General features: G+C 41.2%; 1 protein-coding gene across 2 annotated transcripts in view; it reads left to right on the top strand.

Annotated features, from left to right (window-relative positions):
- The window catches only part of gsdmeb (gasdermin Eb), a 33,560-nt gene that overhangs the window by 6,556 nt on the left and 6,240 nt on the right, over positions 1 to 20,764 (top strand). For both annotated transcript variants that reach the window (XR_013500658.1, XM_078240244.1), the window contains exons 3-9: positions 1,182 to 1,374; positions 4,390 to 4,561; positions 6,344 to 6,464; positions 7,746 to 7,919; positions 12,138 to 12,265; positions 17,301 to 17,499; positions 18,079 to 18,152. Coding sequence is in view for 1 of the 2 variants with exons in the window: in XM_078240244.1 (XP_078096370.1) it covers positions 1,182 to 1,374; positions 4,390 to 4,561; positions 6,344 to 6,464; positions 7,746 to 7,919; positions 12,138 to 12,265; positions 17,301 to 17,499; positions 18,079 to 18,152 (1,061 nt within the window). In the remaining variant the exon portion in view is untranslated. The remainder of the gene's footprint in view (positions 1 to 1,181; positions 1,375 to 4,389; positions 4,562 to 6,343; positions 6,465 to 7,745; positions 7,920 to 12,137; positions 12,266 to 17,300; positions 17,500 to 18,078; positions 18,153 to 20,764) is intronic.

The following is a 20,764-nucleotide window of genomic DNA, read 5'->3' on the forward strand; positions in this document are numbered from 1 at the left end:
GGCTGCTCCAGTTTCCTCCCAAAGATGTGCAGGTTAGGTGGATTGGCCATGCTAAATTGCTCCTCAGCACCCCAAGATGTGTAGGTTCGTGGATTAGCCATGGTAAATGCGCGGAGTTATGGGGGTATGGCAGAAGGGAGGGCCTGGTTGGGATGCTTGTTTGGAGAGTGTTGGTGCAGACTCAATGGTCCAAAAAGCCGCCTCTGCACTGTAGGGATCCAATGGTTCTATGAATGTGGGTGTCACTGGCGGGGCCAGCATTTGTTGCCCATATTGCTCTTGAACTGCGTGGCTACCTAGGCCATTTCATAGGGCAGCTAAGAGTCAACCACATTGTTGTGGATTTTGTATCACCAGCAGGCCACACCAGGTAAAGATGGCAGATTTCCACCCTTTAAAGAATATTAGTGAACCAGATGGGTTTTTACAACAGTCAGCAATAGTTGTCATGGTAACTTTTCCTGAGGTGAGCTTTATATTCCAGATTTATTAATTGAATTTAAATTCCACAGGGATGTGTGAGTATATCTGAGTATGAGGACTCTTGAACTACTTTTGCTTGCCACCTAGTGGCCAGTAACAAAGTGGCATTTGTAGATATGATTCACAGGAATAATTCCAGATAGGTTGATAGAAGTATTCAAAATCATGAAGGAATTGGACGGGAGAAACTTGCCATTGATGAAAGGACAAAGAACCAAAGGGCACAGATTTAAGGTGATTGGCAAAACAAAGGTGACTGAGAAAAAGCATTTTTTTACGCAGTGTGGTTAGGATCTGGAATGCACTGCATGAGCGTGGAGGAAGCAGGTTGGATTATGACTTTCATTACCTGAAAAGAAACTATGTGTAGGGCTATGGGGAAGTGGCAGACATGCACAATGGCTTTCTGTACTCTATAATTTATGGAAAAGCCTGAATGTTCATTATATTTATCTCAACCTTGATATAAGATTCTCCCATCATGTCCTCTACCTATAGAAAACAGAATTATTGCATTGATGATTGTGTATTTATCTGGCGATACTTTTATATTATCACCACAAACTTGTTCATCAGACCTCAGTAGAACAATTGGCTTAAGTACGATTGACTTGAAGCATGCTGGCAACCAGTCACGTGTTAGTAACTGTTACAATGTTCCTTTCAGTAGTTGAGCTGAAAAGGTTTTTGTTTTGCAGCTGTCACTGAATCGGACTTTCTCAAGTATGAAGGAAAATTTGGAGACAATCTGCAGGCAGGGACGGGAGCTGAGGTTGCAAATTTAAGCTTTAACCTGGAAGGGCAGGACTCAGTGGCTCTAGAATCTTCCTTTGGAAATCTGAAGAAACAAGAATTTGATTTGCATCAGCTTTTGAAAGTAGCTGAGAAAAGGTAGATTACAGCAAGTGCACATTGATGTTTTTCATGGACTTTGTACAGGGTCAAACAAAGCTCACTTAACAGGCAGAAATAACATTAATTTATTTTGCAGGTGAAATGATATAGCATGACCCAGTTAAGAAACAAACAAATGTTTATTTCCAAATTTCAATCAATAATTTACACATCCAGTTGTTACCACTCATTAATGTTCAATGATATGAGATTTACCCCATTTTCTTATTTCTAAACTTATCAGACATTATTAAAGCACTAACTTAATGCAGCCATTAAAAAAAGCATTCCTTCCAAGTGTTCTATATCTGCAAAAGCAATTTTACTTGCTATCAGAAATAATATTTTGGCTTTCCTTAAAAAAAATCAAGCAATACCTTCACACATTAGTTAGAAAGTGGTTATTTTTGTCCTTGGGAAGATTTTATTAGTGAATTTAATTCACTGGCTCTTTTGTTTTGCAGTGTTTAATGAGATTGAACTTGGTCCTAGTCGATTGGGTCAGTAATTATTTGAATTTCACAATTCTGTAATGTTGGATTCAAATGTGGTTAAATTGTAGTTGCCTACCATTGGAATAGGTCTTTCATGGATACCCTTTTCAGTTTCAATGGTAGTTGTCACTCCCCTATGTTGTGCCTTGCACCTCCGCACCTCTCCTTACCTGCTTGTGCGATAGCATGACAAAATATAAGAATAGCAACTCACTGACTCTGAATGCATGATGTCTCAGGTTTTTCTCTTCAATCTCTCTAAAGCTGGGCAAAATTAACATCAGATATTATGAAGCTTGATTTCAACCATAAAATATTCTGAGCAACAGATGAGAGCAGAGTCAGTTAGTTCAAGTGATACAACTTGCATTTCTGAAATGGTGCAAAATAAGTAACATGCAGTTATCCCCCATCTGTGGGTAACCTTATACTGTTTAAATCAAATAAACCTTCTGCATCCTGTCCAACAGACTGACTAGAAACACTCCCTGCATCCCCATGTTTATCACAGCTATCGACTGTGCCTGCCTGTACACTCTTATTTCCCAGTCCAACAGTTTTTTGTGTGTATTCTATTTCTAAAGCTTCACAATCAGTGTCAGGGAACCCTGTCCCTGTCACAGACCAACTGATACCGAATGACTTTCTCTCACAATGAGGGTAGTCTTTCCAACTACCCCCCCGTATATACTAATGAATCACTTATTGTTTAGTCTGTGAGAGAAGTGTGCTGATTAGCATACTTCACCACCTTTTGTCTGGATTCCGTCTTTTCCTTTTTGAAATAACTTTAACTTCAATGATTTTAATGCTGGATTTGAAATAATATTTCCCCAAACTTTCCAGGAAAGGTCAAAAATGTAATAGACTGGTCCTAAAAGTAAGTGTTGTGATCCCTGTAATCCCAAATAAATTTGAAGTTCCAGTTAATAGCTGAATGGATGACCTGATAAGATTTCATGTTGTAAGATTTTTACTGCAACAATCACACTAAAAGCAACACTGACTAAATACTATTTTATAGGCAACTTGTACTTTAAATGACAGAACACGGCTTTGGTGGCTAGTGGTCTAATCATTGTAAAACACGTGACGTTGAAGTGTAAACACCTACTTTCCAACAAAACCATCTGGACCTCCCTTTAATCCTTAAAAGCCACAGCACCCAGGCCTGTTAGGCAGACTTCAGAGTAGGTCACATGGCTGTTTTCATTTTACATAATTATCTTTTAAAGCTGATATTTGCAACAAGTATTAGTCTATTGTGTTATCCTTTTTAGTCTTAATTTAGTTCCTTTTGGCGAACAAATATTTAAATGAATAAAGGCAGGATTTAGCTGCACATTTTATTTTTCTAGATTCTGATGACCATTCATTGTGACGTTCCATCAGATTTTGGCTTATCTGCCTGTCTTGACTTGGCTCGATGTTGGCACACTCTCCTTTTGACTCAGCCCCGAGGTTAATTCTGTAGTGCAGTGCTGAGGGAGTGCTGTGCGGTTGGAGGTGTAATGTTTTAGATATTGAACTGTGGTCCCTTCTTTCCCCCTTGTGTGGATGTAAAAGATCACATTGCACTATTTGAAGATGAGCAGGGAAGTTCTCCAATATTCTAGTCAATATTTATCCCTCAACCAGCTCGTCGAAACAGATGATCTGATCATTTATTTCATTCTGTATGTGAGAGTTTGCTGTGCACAAGGGAAATGTTCCCATCCTGCCTGCCACGGGAATCATAGCGAGCGAGAGGCAGTCGGGGCAGACCATGCAAAGGTCTGCTGACCTGAGGTGAGATTTTCCAGTTTTGGGGTGAGCACGGCCGGAAAATCCCGCCTTTAAGTACTTTGAGGCATCTTAAGGCTACTAAAGGTGTTCTTATTGTTTTGCTACACTGCCCTCAGCTAACAAACCCCATTGGGCATTTTGCAACCTGGAAAAGAACTTGTTAGCTGTATGTGTTTCGGACAAATTTTTACCTTTAATTGTCTGGGATGTGAGCTTTGCTAACAAGGCGAGCATTTGTTATCCATCCCAAATTACACCTGGATAAAGTCGTGGTGAGGACTGCAGTCCGTTTGGTATTTATATCTGCAGTGACAAGAAAAGGAATGATGTGTAAGGAACCTTAACAAGGTTTATCTGGTGGATAGTACACACTGTGCACTGGTGAAGGAGGGAGTTAATGTTTAAAGTGGTGTGCAGGATGCCACTGTGTTCCACCCGAGTGATACCAAGATTCTTGTGCGAGTGTTATCGAAGCTGCATTCTCAGGCAACAATACTCCTGACTAGTGTCTTGACTGTATGGTCAGCAGGGTCCGAAGATGAATTGCTCACCACAGAATCTCCAGCCTTTGCCCTGTTCTTGCAGCCATGCCTGCCGACTGCAATAACTGACCATTTTCCAGAATGCCCAATAGGTTAATGGCGTCCTGATCGTATCTAGTCAACTCTATGTAAAAGGTTACTGCGATAAATGGGGTTAAACAGCCATCTCATCTAACTGCTCGCTTTTCTAGGGTTATAAAGTTGGATCACCCATTTGTCCAGCAAACTTGTGAAGAAAGAAATGAAATTTTGTGCGTAGTACACGAAAAGATCATCACGTCACAAAAGTGCTCCATTTCTGAACATTTGCAGATTGAAGAAAAGTGTGGTGGCATGCTGGGACTTAAAACCAAAATATTGAAGGTGCGTGCGTATCTTCATAAATACAAATTTATTTTGCATTGTAGCTGTCATAACATTTTTGCCAAACATAACATGGATCTTGGGAGCTTGTCCAATATTTTTCTCTCTGCATTAATTTTTTTTTAAATCTAGAATCGGCTTCTTTGTGAATTCATAGAGCAGTGGAAAGCCTGGGTAAGAAATATAATAGGTTACACTTTGTTGATCCAACCTATGTAGAATAGTACTACATCTACAAGGTCTTTCAATTTATTTAGTAGTGGAGTAGGTATGTTGATCCTTTTTTTGTTTGCCATGGTCTAAAAGCAAGGTATCAAGCATTGTAGATGCATTTTCTATCATTTGTTGCATCAACGTGCAAAGTCACATTTGGTCCTTGGAGAGGAAATGGCCTTATAAACGGGCGATCACTTACTCAACAAGGAGCCGCATTTTTTTTTAAATCTGAGATTGGCAGACTTATCGGGTGTGCTTTTACTGTTAACATGGAAAGTGAATGCTGGCTGGTCTTTTGGCTGGTGTATCTTGAAAATATATTTATTGCTACCCTTTATACAAGAAGACTTGGATAGTAATTTTGTAGATCTTATGATGGCCCATGTGTTTTTGGAAGGGGAAAAAAACTATTTCACCTTAGGATGATGGTCCCTTTAAGACCTAGATTGCTCTACGATTTGACTTGTGGTGAATGACGACTGATATTCATTGTATGATCGTGTGATCAGGTTGCCTAGAAGAGATGGGCAATAGAATAAAAAGGTCAGCAAATTAATTTTAGAGTAAGTAGGTTCCTGGAGGGTAGTTTTGCATTCGGGCAATTTAGTTTTAGGTCTTACAACAAGCAGGAGTGAAGGAAACATCTCCTTCAGCAGAATTTGATATTCTGGATGTTGTCTGAAAGTTCAAGCTCTTGTTAATTAAAGGACTCTTTGAATTTCTGGTATAGCCAAGCTGAAATGCAATCAAGCTTTAAATGCAAACCTCCAGAATTAAAGAATATTAGAACCAGAAGATTTCTGACATAAGGTGGCTACTTCAATCGGTGAAAGTCACATAGCAGCAGCAGCAGAGAAATGCTTATGCATATCTATATCATCGGGTGTATGTGGCTTCCAACGTGGCCCCCCGCCTCCATTACTTCTTACTCCTGAAAGTTGTCACACGTATAATTAAATTATCAGTATTCATGCCTGAAGTGTCATCCCCTTGTATGACTTTTTCATCAAGATTCACTAGATAGTAATCAGGAGCCAGGGTTTTGTTTTCCTAAAGCCTAAAACAGTGATTTGATTTGATTTATTATTGTCACATGTATTGGTATACAGTGAAAAATATTGTTTCTTGCGCACTATACAGACAAAGCATACCGTTCATAGAGAAGGAAAAGGGAGAGTGCAGAATGTAGTGTTACAGTCAAAACTAGGGTGTAGAGAAAGATCAACTTGATGCGAGGTAGTAGAGAGAAATACTTGTGCCACATTGCTGCCTGAGCCACAATGTTCTAATACAATACATGTCAAGGACGGAAACTGGTCACCTTTAGCTATGGAGAAACCTCAGTGCAGTCTGTTGATTGAGGGAAGGGGTTACAGCAGAAAATGCAATATGACACTCGCTCCAAAATGGGTCTGAAGGAAAATAGCATAGAAATACAATGGATTTGAAATTATTTTCTGCATGGCATCTTGCAGCCTTGTTCTGAACTATTTTTTTGTTGAACAACTTTGCCGTCTCCAATGTATGTGAATTGGAGCAAATTTCTAAGCTGGTTTTGTTTTGTAGGTGTCCGCTAGTGATGCTGGTACTATCACCAAAGATGTTAACGTTGTGTTGGAGATCCCACCTCGCACTGTTATTGCATACAGCGTCACAGAACTTTTTATAAACCAGAATGGGCAGTTTGGTATGCATTGATTTTAACTTTCAAGATGTTTATGCAGTCAATCATACTTCTAATTACTGATATTACAAAGTAGATTTTGATTAGAGTAGGAGTGTTTGCATTGGTCAGATGAAGTAATTAGGAGTGAACATGAATAAATCAAAAGTTGAATTAGAGAATGTGACAGTCCCAACCACAACTTCAAGGTCAATTTCATAAGTTTTCTTTTTTTAAAAGAAAATTGAATGGTTTGTTGACAAAGACAGTATAGCCGAGTTTGAGGAGCAAGTTGAAAGGTAGGACTAAAATGGTGACCGGTTAGCTGGAACATGCCACTGCAAATTATATTGGCATATAGCTTGTTTCTGTACTGCCAAAATGTTACAATTCTGACCTCATTACTGATTTAACATTTAATAAATTGTGGAGGTTTTTTCATCCTCTTGCACATTTAGAATGCTTTCAAAGAATAGCCTCCAAGGAAATGGAAAATGTATTTTGAAAAGTTAGTTGGAACACTAGTTGGGATGTTTAACTTCTTTCAAAACATAAATTTTATAAGGGCATTACTAAGGATGCTACCATAGCGAAATCAACAGCTGAAAGGATAAGCAGAGGTGTAAATCATAGGGAGTAATCTTACCAAAAAAAAATTCTGCTGAATGACTGTGAAAATAGGAGAATCACACCCATTTTTTTGAGCGAGCTCCCACACACAATTGTATGGCACTTAGGAAAAGGAAATGAGGTAAAATGTAAGGAAAAGAAAATGAGGTAAAATGTAATTCTTACCAGTAGGGGAGAGTGGGCGGAGCCTACTTACACCGGGAAGCCAGCTGCTGAGCTGTAGGGGTGCCATTATATAGGCACCTGATCTCCCAGTACATTGTTGCACTGGGAAATCCTTCCCAGGCACAAGGCTGATTTTGTTGACAGAATGGGGCCAGTAACATTGCGAGAGGTTAAAAACCAGACACGAGCACGATTTTTCACCCCTCTTACCAGCTCGTTACATCGATCAACCAGTGTGACAAGCCAGCACGTTCACCACCGTAGACTTTGGGATGAATTCAAATCCACTTGCCTTCAATTGAGTTGGAGCATGTAGCTAATCTGTGGAATCTGAATGTAGCTGATACAATAATATTCAGTCCTTAGTTGATTCCAGTCTGACTTTAATAATTTACAGCGCTATTAATTGGCTATATCAATTTTATATCATTTATTGTGCTGTTGCAGCTGATACAGTTCTGATGCTGATATAACTGTTGTTAATTGTTTTACACTTTATTTTTATGCCAGAGATATGCCTGCTTTCAGACAAATGTGGAGGCTTTGATAAAGTCCTGCTCGGCAAAAATAAAAAAAGCATCGCATGTTCCTCTTTGACCTGTGTTGATGGAGCAAATAAAAGCCAGGAGTGTGGGGTGGTGATGGATGTTCCTAGTGAAACTTCTCTAAGTGTTTTAAAACCAGGTAAATGAATATCACCATCACATCATTTGACAATTTGATATATTTGTCCAATCAAGTGTTGCATTTCAGAGCTTTGTGTCAGTGGCAACACTTGTCAAATTCTGTTGCTGTTTTAGCATTTTTTTGGGATACTATGAATCTTCTGTTGTGTTGAGATTTTAATTTAGCAGCATTTGTTGTTTGAATATGGTTGGCATGTTTCAAAGAAGAATAGAATCCTTACAGTGCACAAGGAGGCCATTTGGCCTATTGAGGTCTGCACCAAATCTCTGAAAGAGCCTCTTACCCAGACCCATTCCCCTGCCCTAATCCCGTAACCCCACTCATTTACCATGGTTAATCCACCAAACCTACATGTCTTTGAACTGTGGGGGGAAAATGGAGCGTGCAGACACAGGGAGATTGTGCAAACTCCACACAGTTACCCAAGGCTGGAATCGAATACAGGTCTCTGGCGCTGTGAGGTAGCAGTACTAGCCACTGCCACGGTGCTGTCCAGGAACCACTATGCCACCCAGATAGTTAACAAACTAATTCTACAGCAAAAACCAATGACTGTGACAAGTAGTGAGGATTGTTTCAGACTGGGCCGGATAGGTGATGTGCACGAACAGTTCTTTTTTTTCTCTTTGTTGATATCTTGCTTTTTCTTAAAAAAAAAAAATTCTTGAACTACCCAAGAGCTTTAAATCCAAGTCAGCATGGAATTGCCTTGGCTTCCATTCCATTATTTCCTGCACTGAAGCTCTTCCAAATCTTATCCTTAACACCTTTATTCAGGAGTTCATTAACTGAAGCAATTTTATCATCCTATAAATGTTCCTTTACAAATAATATGTTCATTAAGTATGTCAAGTTCTCTGTCTAAACTGTGGAGTAAAAGCCCATCCTTAGGTTATCATCCACCAGCTTCTATAGATATTCCCATTGCACATACATCCTGTCCTTGATCAATGATACCCTTGAGCATCTTCCTTTATCTCTTCCCCCACTATTCCCCATGATTGATTTCACAATTCCTTCAAAACACCTCACCTCTGTCCTGCAAACCCACTTTCATCAGCTTCATTGTTTGTATTTGCCCCTTTTATTTATACTGTTATCATGCCAGCCATCCAGACTGTATGTTCCAGTTTCTATGTGAGCTATTGCAATCCTACTAGCTATCTAACTGCTGCTTCCTTTTGTCATTCTTGCCTTGTGTCTTCATATCTCATTCTACCTTTGGCTTGAGTGAAATTCTTCCTTCATTGTGTATCATCTCCTTAGATACGTCATCTTGTACTCTTTGTTACCATGACTCCTAATTACTCATGTTTGCCACAACATTCCTTTTTTGTGTCCACTCGTTCTTCTCCTTTTGCTGCTTTTGAGAGAGAAGGATAAACTGTCCCTCTTTGTTTCTGGCTGATATTTGCTGTGGACCAGCTGTTTACCAGTTCAATCTGTAGATGGCCATTGCTGTCAATTTATTCCTCAATCCTAGTTCTTTTTCTGGCCTGTCATCATCACTTTGTGTGTAGCTGGCAGTTTAATTAATGCTCAATTCATGAGAATGGGACTCCAATTTGTTTTTAAAATTGGAGAGATTATCAGCAGCAGCCACATACAGAATAGCACAATACTTAAGGCCTCAACAAAGGTGAGCAAGATGTTTAATTGCAGGTAAAACTGCATGCAAATATTAATGCTATAAAACCTTTTCATCAATCACCACATTTCCTTACATAGAGTCCATTGATGAAAGTAGTTTCCGCTGCCGTATTCACGACTTTGTTGTTATTTTCAGACTTGTCTCTGAACTCGCCATTAGTCTGGTCCATTTCCATTTCTCTCTAACTTTTGTCTTTTATCCTTACTAGGTTTTATTTAGGAAGACCAAATCTGGTCGTCAAGTCTAAAGATTAGTAAATGAAATATCTGTTTTTGACCCATGAATTTGGATCCATAAGGCATTACACCATTCTTCAGTATTTTTGTACAGATTTCACACTTCTCTCTAATCTCTGATATTTAACCTAATATATTCTTCAACTACACCTGCAACTTTTAGCATGATCTTTTAACCTTTGACAAGTATGGTGAGCAAATTGTCTGTGTAACTTTAAGACAATGAGCAGAACGGCATGTTTCGCCGCATTGGCCGGGGGTGGGATCTTCCAGTCCCGCAGCTGTCAACCGGATTTCCTGCCTGATGCAGTGAGGCAGCAGTGCTAACCACTGTGCCACCATGCTGCCCCAAAGTTAAGCTAACCAGTCTATAGTTACCCGTCTTTTGACTACCTCCTTTTTTAAACAGTGGCGTCACACTTGCTGCTTTCCAATCTGCTGGAACCACCCCAGAGTCCAGTGAATTTTGGTAAATTGCCGCAAGTGCATTTGCTGTTTCCCCTGCCATCTCGTTTGGTACCCTGGGATGCATTCTATCAGGAGACTTGTCTATCTTTAGCCCCATTAGCTTGCCTAACACTACCTCTTTAGTGATAATCGTTTCCAGATCCTCAACTGCCATAGCCTCTTTGTCGTCAATTTTTGGCATGTTATTTGTGTCTTCCACTCTGAAGACCGACATAAAATATCTGTTCAATGCCTCGGCCTTTTCCTCATTTCCCGTTATTAAATCTCCCTTCTCATTCTCTAAAGGACAATGTTTACCTTAACCACTCTTTTTTGCTTTTTTTATTTGTAGAAACCTTTGCTATCTGTTTTTATATTCTGAGCTAGTTTACTCATCTCGCTTTTTAGCTTTTCTCGTGGCTTTCTATTGACTTTTAAAGATTTCCCAATCCTCCAGTTTCCCACTAATCTTTGCCATTTTGTATGCATTATCTTTCAATTTGAAACCCTCCTTTATTTCCTTGGATGTCCATGGCTGATTAACCCTTTTCCTATGGTCCTTCCTTTTCATTGCTTTATACTCTTGCTGAGCACTGAAAAATCGCTTTGAAAGTCTTCCACTGTTCCTCAATTGCCCACCATAAAGTCTTTACTCCCAGTCTACCTTGGCAAACTGCTTCCTCATCCCATTGTAGTCTCCTTTGTTTAAGCACAAGACACTGGTATTGGATTTTACCTTCTCACCCTCCATCTGTATTTTAAATTCAACCATACTATGATCACTCATTCTGAGAGGATCCCTCACTGTGAGATCATTAATTATACCTGTCTCATTACACAGGATCAGATCTAGGATAGCTTGCTCCCTTGTAGGTTCCATTACATACTGTTCGAGGAGACTATCCCAGATACATTCTATGAACTCCTCAAGGCTGCCTTGACCGACCTGGTTTGACCAATCAACATGTAGATTAAAGTCTCCCATGATAATTGCCATACCATTTTTACATGCATCAGTTATTTCTTTGTTTATTTCTCGTCCCACTGTGATATTATTTGGTGGTCTATAGACTACGCCTATCAGTGACTTTTTCTCCTCACTATTTTTAATTTCCACCCAAATGGATTCAACCTTTTTCTCCATAGAACCTATATCATCTCTCACTACTGCCCTGATATCATCCTTAAATATCAGAGCTGCACCACCTCCCTTACCTTCCTGTCGGTCCCTCCAAACAGTCTGATACCCCTGGATATTTAACTCCCAGTCGTGACCACCCTACAACCATGTCTCTGTAATGGCCACTAAATCATACTCATTCGCGATGATTTGTGCCGTCAACTCATTTACCTAAATGCTCTTGGCATTCGAAACAAGGTAAAGTGCCCTTATGCTAGTTTTTATACCTTTTTGAATCCTAACACCTCCTGAGTTCTCCTTCGTTTTAACTTTTTTCATAATTTTCCATGTCTTTGAACCCTCCAAATTCGCACGAGGCTTTGGTATTAATCCAGAGAATATAATCCTAAAGGACCTGTTCTTTAATTTAGTTCCTAGTGCGCGATAATCCCCAAATAGGTCCTCTTTCCTAGTCTTGCCTGTGTTTTATTTTTGTCCCAACGTGTACCACAACAACTGGATCCTCCCCCCTCCCACTCCATGCTCTTTCAAGCCTGTCAGAGACGGCCCTCACCCTGGCAACGAGCAGGCAACATGTGGGATTCTCGATCCTGCTTACAAAGGATGCTATCAATCAATATAACGATTTGAAATACTTTCTAGACAAATCTAAGTAATTATGAATTGACTACAGCTATTCTATTTAAATTGGATTAACATTGACTCGATGGTGGAATTAGCATTCATGTATCTTTCTGCAGCTATTGAAGAGGCTAACCAGCAGTTCCAGCCATTCACTGAACTTCCAGAGGAAAAGTCTCAACAACTGTTTAAATTTTACTGTGATTTCTTGTACCATGAAGATGTGATTTCCCTTCTTGAAAATGTTGTGAGTAAATTATTTTGGCTGAATTGTATGCTGCTTTAGAGAAAAACTTTTATTATTGTTTTTGCGAATAATTAGGAATAGTGGAACATGTTGCTAATGAGTCAGCGCATTAATCTGAGCAGTTACCCTTCAGTGGTGGTGATATTTTCCCCAAGCATTTTGGAGGGCATTTAAGAGTCAACCACATTGCTGTGGATCTGGAGTCACATGTAGGCCAGACAAGTAAAGATTGCAGATTTCCATGTTTAACCTCAATGGTGGGGAAGCTTTCAGAAACAATAATGATGGATACGATTAATAGCCACTTGGGTCAATGTGGATTAATTAAGAAAAGCTGGCATGGGTTTGTTAAGGGCAAATTTTGTTTAAACTCACTTGCTTGAGTTTTAGAGCCAACAGAGGGTTAACGAGGGTAATGTGGTTGATGTGGAATTCCAAAAGGTATTTGATAAAGTGCCACATTGCAGGCCTGCAAAGTTGCAGCTCATGGAATAAAAGAGATGGTAAAAACATTGATGCAAAATTGGCTGAGTGACAGGAAATAGGGGAATGGTAAATTGTTGTCTTTTTGCCCTGGTGAAATGATTATAGTGGGGTTCCTCGGGGATCTATATATAGTACCCCTGCTCTTCTAATACATATTAATGATTTAGACTTTGTACAGGGCATTATTTCCAAATTTGTAAAAACCTGAGGTATTGTGAGGAGGAAGGTTTTAAACTTCAAAAGGACATAGAACAGTACAGCACAGAACAGGTCCTTCGGCCCACATAGGTTGGTGGAATGGGCAGACACATGGCAGATGTAATTTAATACAGAAGTGATTTATTTTGGTAGGAAGGATGTGAAGAGACGATATAAAACAAAAGGTTACAATTCTAAAAGGGATGCCGAAGCAGAGGAACTTGGGGGTATGCATAAGCTATCGAAGGTGGCAAGGCAGGTTGAGAGAGGTTAATAAAGTATACGGTGGGCTTTATTAATAGGGGCATAGAGTACGAAAGCAAGAAAAGTAATGTTAATTTGTATAGAGTGCCGGTTTGCCCTTGAACTATATCCAGTTCTGGCACCACACTTTAGGAAGATTTTGAAGATATTAAAGAGAGTGCAGAAATGATTCACAAGAATATTCCCTGGGATGAGGAACTTGTATGGAAAGGCTGTTCTCCTTGGAGGAGAAAAGATTTAAAGAGAGTCTGGATTGACTAGATAGGGGGGAAAAAGCTATTTGCATTGGTGTAAAGAACAAGGTCACCAATTTTAAGGTGATTGGCAAAAGAAGTGACAACGACATGAGGAGAAACTGTTTCACGCAGTGAGTAATTTGGATCTGGAATGCATTGCCTGCAAGTGTGGTGGAGGCAGATTCATTTGTGGCATTCAAAAGGAAATTGGATCATTGTCTGAAGAGGAAGTATGTTCAGGGCTACGGGGAAATGGCACTGTGGCTCTTGCAGAGAGTTGGAACAGATACAAGGGGCCAAATGACTGCCTCCTGTGCTGTCACAATTCTATGATTATAGAGGGTGACTTGTATGCCTTGGGGCAGCTCTACTCACCCCAGCATCACTTGGCTGGCTCAGACAATGGCCCTTTAATTAGTATGGGGCAGGACTTCCATCAGTCTCCAAGAGGAATTCCTGCCTCAGCTGCCAGATAATTGAAGGCCAGCAGCTCTGTGCCACACTAGGATGAATGGCCACTGACAGTATTGCAGGATGCCCAAGAGAAAGCAGATACACAGGAAAGTCTCGGATCTCGCTAAGGCTGTGTTGGCAGACCCTGATGAGGTGTGGAGGCATCTTGGACCACGCAGAAGAGGTTGTTGGACATAGGGAGGCAAAAGTGTGGACCAGGAATCTCCGATTGGGGCAGGAGGCTCAGGAAGAACCACCTAACCCCCTGAACTTCACTGACTAGCAGGGTTAAACCTTCCGGCCACACGTTTGGCGCAGGCCTCCTCTGCCACTCATTAAATTGGAGCAGTGGTGGGATGAGACCATTAATCAGGTGTTAATTTTCCCCACAAGATCATGATGGGGCTGTGAGTGGGCTGGCTGATGGCAGGCATGCTGTCGATGACATGGCAGCCGAATTTATGGGGTACACCCGTCTGTTTTTCCACCCATGGGTGACCCTGAAAATTCAGCCCTCTGAATTTAGAAGCATTAGAGATGATCACATTGAAACCTAAATTTGTTCAGTGGCTTAAAGAGTAGATTCTAGAAAAACATGGTCCCAACGTTTGAGGAATCTAGAATGTGAGGAATTTAAAAAGTGTGGGTCACTGTCTTAGAAAAAGGGTCGTCATTTAAGAATGAGATGAGGAGAAATTTTTTCACTCAAAGATTGGAAATCTTTTGCATTCTCTACTTTAAGCTGTAGATGATCAGTCATCAGGTAAATTCAAGGTCGATAGTTTTCCAGTTTAATGGGGAGAAGTGATATGGGGGTGGAGTTGAGGTAGAGCTTAGCTGTGATCTTGTTGAATGGTGAAGCTGTCTTGAAGGGCTGAATGGCCCACTCCGTATTTATGTTCTTGTGTTATTTATCAGAGCTAACCTGAATTTCTCACCATGTCGCACCCTAACTGCAGCTTTCTCATTTCTTTTTGAGCACAATGACTTGAAGAGAATTGTTTACTATATAGATGTGTTTATGAATTGTAGTTTGAATATCTCGATGAAACACAGTCCATATTTGGTTCTGTTGTAGTCGAATGTATGGGCTGAATATTCTGATGAGCATCTGAACCAGATGCAGGTCCCGACTCTGGAGATGTCTGAGCCCTCCCCAACCTGTACAACTTTCCTGGAAGTGACCAACTAACAGGGTGCCTCTGGGAACCATGTCCAATTCAGGACCTAGTGTGCGCTGGGCAGGCAGGAGGACCAGTTGGAGTGCCCCAGGTTGTCAGTGGGCAGATGCCCCAGAGGAGACATGGACAGTGTTGATGTGGGTGGGGAACAAATCAACAGGTGCTGCCAGATGGTGACATCCTCTGATGCTTTCTAACATTTTGGGCACAGCTGTCAGGCATAATTGTGGAGTGGGAAATTCATTCGCAGGTGTGTCCAGATGATCCCTGTGAGGTGGCCTCAAGGCAACAGCTGGGCTTCAATGTCAGGGTGGGGGTTTGGGGCAATTGGTCAAAGGAACAATTGTCTCTTTGAGGAAATGGACCATTCAGTTGGACTAATAATGAAACTTATTGATATCCTGCCACTCTGCAGTGGGTAACTGCCCTCCATGGGGTGCTGCCTGTGGGGGGAAAAATTACAGTAAGAAGTCTCACATCAAATTAAAGTCCAACAGGTTTATTTGGCAGCACCAGCTTTCGGAGCACTGCCCCTTCGTCAGGTAAGTGGGAGTTCTGTTCACAAACAGGGCATATAAAGACACAAACTCAATTTACAAGATAATGGTTGGAATGCGAGTTTTTACAGGTAATCAAGTCTTAAAGGTACAGCCATGGTGAGTGGAGAGAGGGTTAAGCACAGGTTAAAGAGATGTGTATTGTCTCCAGCCTGGTCAGTTAGAGATTTTGCAAGCCCGGGTAAGTTGTGGGGGTTACAGATAGTGTGACATGAACCCAAGATCCCGGTTGAGGCCGTCCTCATGTGTGCGGAACTTGACTATCAGGTCTCTGCTCAGCGATTCTGCATTGTCATGTGTCGTGAAGGCCGCCTTGGAGAACTCTTACCCGAAGATTGGAGGCTGAATGCCCGTGACTGCTGAAGTGTTCCCTGACAGGAAGAGAACACTCCTGCCTGGTGATTGTCGAGCGGTGTTCATTCATCCGTTGTCGTAGCATCTGCATGGTCTCCCCAATGTACCATGCCTCGGGACATCCTTTCCTGCAGTGTATCAGGTAGACAACATTGGTCGAGTCGCAAGAGTATGTACCATGTACCTGGTGGATGGTGTTCTCACGTGAGATAATGGCATCCGTGTCGATGATCCGGCATGTCTTGCAGAGGTTGATGTGGCAGGGTTGTGTGGTGTCATGGTCACTGTTCTCCTGAAGGCTGGGTAGTTTGCTATGGACAATGGTTTGCTTGAGGTTGTACGGTTGTTGAAGGCAAGTGGGGGTGTGGGGATGGCCTTGGCGTTAACCAGGGCCTGTCAATCAATGACACAATGATTTTCTCCCCTAACCACCAGGACCCTGAAGGCCCGCCTCCTCTTTGTTGCATCACCAACAGGACCATGCATGCGCTCGGCTCCCTGCTGGACCAAGATGGCGGCAATTAATCTGAGCTTGCTCTGAGAAAAAATCCCCAGAGCTGCAAACCGAGGACCCACAGGCTCTTATTCTGGCCTTGCAGCCTACAGCGGGTGTTTGTGAAGCCTCCGCTCCCTCCCCACCCCGACTCCGGGGAAAAATTATGCAGACGCGGCAATGCATCAGGCAACTGGCACACCGCTCTCCTGTCTCCATGGCAATATCCAGTGATGCAGCACATGACGAAGGTGGAAATGATGATTTTCACAAGGTGTGATAGGGGCCAACAGGAGTGGAGTATACCATTTACTGGGCATACCAAATTGGGGATAGATCATCAGTGGCATGTGGTCTGTAGTTGACGGCATTCTGCTCCTTTAGAGGTTTTGTTGATATTTCTCAGTTCGGCATGAATGCTCATTTAACCTAATGGGCAGGAGACTTGATTGGAACGTAACCATAAATATGTTGGCTTCCAAATAGTAACTGTACCAGCTCGAAAATACTGGATGTGCCTTTCTCACGTTTATCGTAGGAGAGAGCGAGCCAGTATATGTCATTTTGCTGATGTCAGTGAGAACTGCATGATAAATGGTCTTGAGTGGATAATATTGGTCATTTTTCCTTGTCCTCTTAAAACTTCGGACCAAAAATGCTGGATCTGAAGACAGGTGAAAAGGTGAATTCTATTGTGCCCCATTTGATGTGAGACTGAACCACCTCTTTATAATGAGGAGAATGGTTGTACCTATCAGAGGTCAGAAAGTGCTCTCCTTCACGTAACAGTGTTATTTGTTTGGTATTCTGCAGCTGGATAAGCTTTCTTCAGCAGAGCAGCCAAATCTGATAGCACTGCAAGAGCTGGAGTCAACACAGGCACAAAAAGCTAAGGACCTGCTGCACATTTTAGGCTATGACTGCCCAAATGATGATGACTCTTCAAAGGACAAAGATGCTCCGAGACGAGAGCTTTTTACAGCTGCCTTTTGCCTTTTTGGTGCTTTAGATGGTAAGAAGGCAATTAATTTTATGCCCTAAAATGTTTTTGAAATATTAAATCAGTAAATAAAAAAACATCCTCATTATTAATATTTTTCCCGGCATATTTGCCTGGAAGTTCTCTTGACGATTCTCTGGCTAGAAATTAAAAGGAGCCCTGGGGAAAAGATGCAATTATCCGATGATCCATTTCTCCTGGGGTTCTGTGGAAGTTACATTGGGAGAATGGGAGAACTGCAGACATTCATGGCCATAAATAACTTTGTACATGACAAGTTGCCATAATTTGAATTTTGTTTACTGTCAGAACCAGTAGGTCTTTAGTTAAATATTTCTTTAGGTGTTCGTGATAAACATGTAATTATGTAAGTGAAATTGGTTTAAACTTTAAGCGAAAATTCAAAGACTTGTCTCTATTTTCAACCAAATTAATGTTTCTATGGAATAATCAGTATGGGAACAGTATTTTCTTAAAGTAATCTTTACTTTTGTCAAATTTATCAAGTTTTGTAATTGCCATTGATTTAAATCTGTGGTCAAAGCAATCCAAATGTTGTTTTATGTCAAATGTACCTTTTTATTTGTTCAGGTCTGTCTGAAGAAAGTCTTGCAGTTTTGGGTATTTGCTGTGAGATTCAAATTCTCCCAACATTGCTTTATTTGGTAAGTTCCCATAACGATTGATGGCTTCCAATCTACTCCCTAATCTTTTTGTTTTAGCTTTTTTCCCTCTTAGTCTTGGACTCGGTGAAGTCACTGTTCCTTCAAATATCTTCATACTTTCAGTCCCTCTGAGTCGTAGAGTCATAGCGATATACGGCACGGAAACAGGCCCTTTGGCCCAACTTGTCCACACCGACCAGGTTTCCTAAACTGAACTAGTCCCATTTGCCTGCGTTTGGCCCATATCCCTCTAAACCTTTCCCATCCTGATGCGTGATTAAATCACTCGGGAGGCTAGATTGTACCCGGGAAATAAAGGCTTTTATGACTGACAAGAATGGAGCACACTATATACAATACAATCCCAGACTAAAGGGTCTCCAGGCAGTGCAGTGACCTTTATACTTCCCCTGGTAGGCGGAGCCAACTGGAGTGTACCACAGAACAATATCAACAGGTAGAACAGCCCAACCCTAACACCAACAGTAATTACAGTAACCATATCTACAAACCCCATAGTGCTGACCATCCATGGCTCAGCACTCATAGTGGTAACCAACTATGGTTCACCACGCATCCATATACCTGTCCAAATGTCTTTTAAATGTTATACCTGCCTCTGGCAGCTCATTCTATATACGCATCACCCTCTGTGTGAAAGAGTTGCCCCTCGGGTCCCTTTTAAATCTTTTCCCCTCTCATCTGAAACCTATGCCCTCTAGTTTTAGACTCCCCTACCCTGGGGGGGAAAAAAACCTTGGCTGTTCACCTTATCTATGCCCCTCATGATTTTATAAACATCTATAAGGTAACCCCTCATCCTCCTACTCTCCAGGGGAAAAAAGTTCCAGCCAATCCAGTCTCTCCTCGTAATTCAAACCTTCCAATTCCAGTAACATCCTTGTAAATCTTTTCTTCATCCTTTCCAGTTTAATAACATCCTTCCTATAGCAGGGTGACCAGAATTGTAAGCAGTACTCCAAATGTGGCCTTACTAATGTCTTGTACAATTGTAACATAACGTCCCGACTCCTGTACTCAGTGCTCTGACTAATGAAGGCAAGTGTGCCAAACGCCTTTTTCACCACCCTGTCTACCCCACTTTCAAGGAACTATGTACCTGCACCCCTAGGTGTCTCTGTTTGACAACACTCTCCAGGGCCCTACCATTAACTGTGTAAGTCCTGCCCTGAATTGTCTTCCAAAATGCAACACCTCACGTTTGTCTGAATTAAACTCCATTTGCCATTCTTCAACCCACTGGCCCAGTTATCAAGGTCCCGTTGAAGTCTTGGATAACCTTCACTGTCCACTACACCAGCTTTTGATGCCTTTATGTTTTCTTTGGTTCAGTTATGTCAATTGCTCCTGTAAAGTGTGAACATATTGGCTTTATGGGACTTGATTCATACTGTCCAGTATTTACTTGTATGTCTGTATAACTCTGAAGTGTAACAGCAGCATCTCTTTGTGATCTGGACTATTTTATTTTCCTTTGCTTAGCACAAAGGAACAATGACTGACTGAACCAAGTACACAAAACATTTTCCCTGCTTTCTGCCCTTGGCTCTGCACCAAACGATGACTTATGCAGTTTGTATCATCAAGCTTATCAACTCCTATTGCTCTCCCTCCTCTTGAGTTCAGAAAAATACAAATTAGCACGTGAAATGGGACCAATCTTTAAAAGATACTTGTTGAGAGTTGTCACTACCTAATCAACCAGTTAAGATTGAGTGCAACCAATTAGTGGGATATTGAGTTTAAGACTGGATTTGATATGTTGGTGTACAGGGAAAATCTATAGCCATGAAAATAGTGAGTATCCCAGTCCAGATTGGGCTGGGTGATTGGATTGTGTGAACCACTTTTTTTCATCTTCTTAGTGCCAAGGCTTCTAGACTTCTCAAAGTCTTCAGCCGTATTTGACCAGAGAGAGTTCTTTACTACTGCCTGCTGCACTCAACGCTCCCAAAGTCTCTTACTTTTTACGCTTTTCCAATGGTAGATACCTGGTTGGATTATTGACAAGGCCTTATGCTCCTATAAAGATTTACTTTGGTTCAAAATACCATATGAAGAGTTGAGTTCTATGACTCAACCTTGGATTGAAACTCCTGCCATTAACTACTTAAGCCTTTGCATTTACCTTCTGACCTTGATCAATCACTCTTGCCTCCTCTTCCTTATCACATCTCGAGCTGTTCTCTCTGACTAGTGTTCTTCTCCCAGTAACATTCCATCTCTAGCATCAAGCTAACTCCCAAAAAGTTTCATTATTTGTATCTACTCCATATCGGTTATTTATGCCTAAGGCTGTGTGTAAGACCTGATAAGTTGTTCAATATGACCATTCTGTTCATGTTTTGTTTTAACTTACTGTAGTGTTTGTCAGTAAAATAACCTCTACTATTCTACTTGTACATGCTAATGAACTCCTGTACTTCAGCAAGCATTTTAACTTAGCAAGGTTAAATGAAAAGCCTGGCACAGCTTTGTCCTATGTTTATTTGTTTTGAGTATGTGCATACTTTAGAATGCTCAAATTTAGAGCTAAGGATGTAACCCTGGTTGGCCTCCCTGCTCTTCACAAACTTGAGCTCCACCTGTGT

Source organism: Mustelus asterias, chromosome 2 (assembly GCF_964213995.1).
Source record: "Mustelus asterias chromosome 2, sMusAst1.hap1.1, whole genome shotgun sequence".
Classification (NCBI taxonomy): Eukaryota; Metazoa; Chordata; class Chondrichthyes; order Carcharhiniformes; family Triakidae; genus Mustelus; species Mustelus asterias.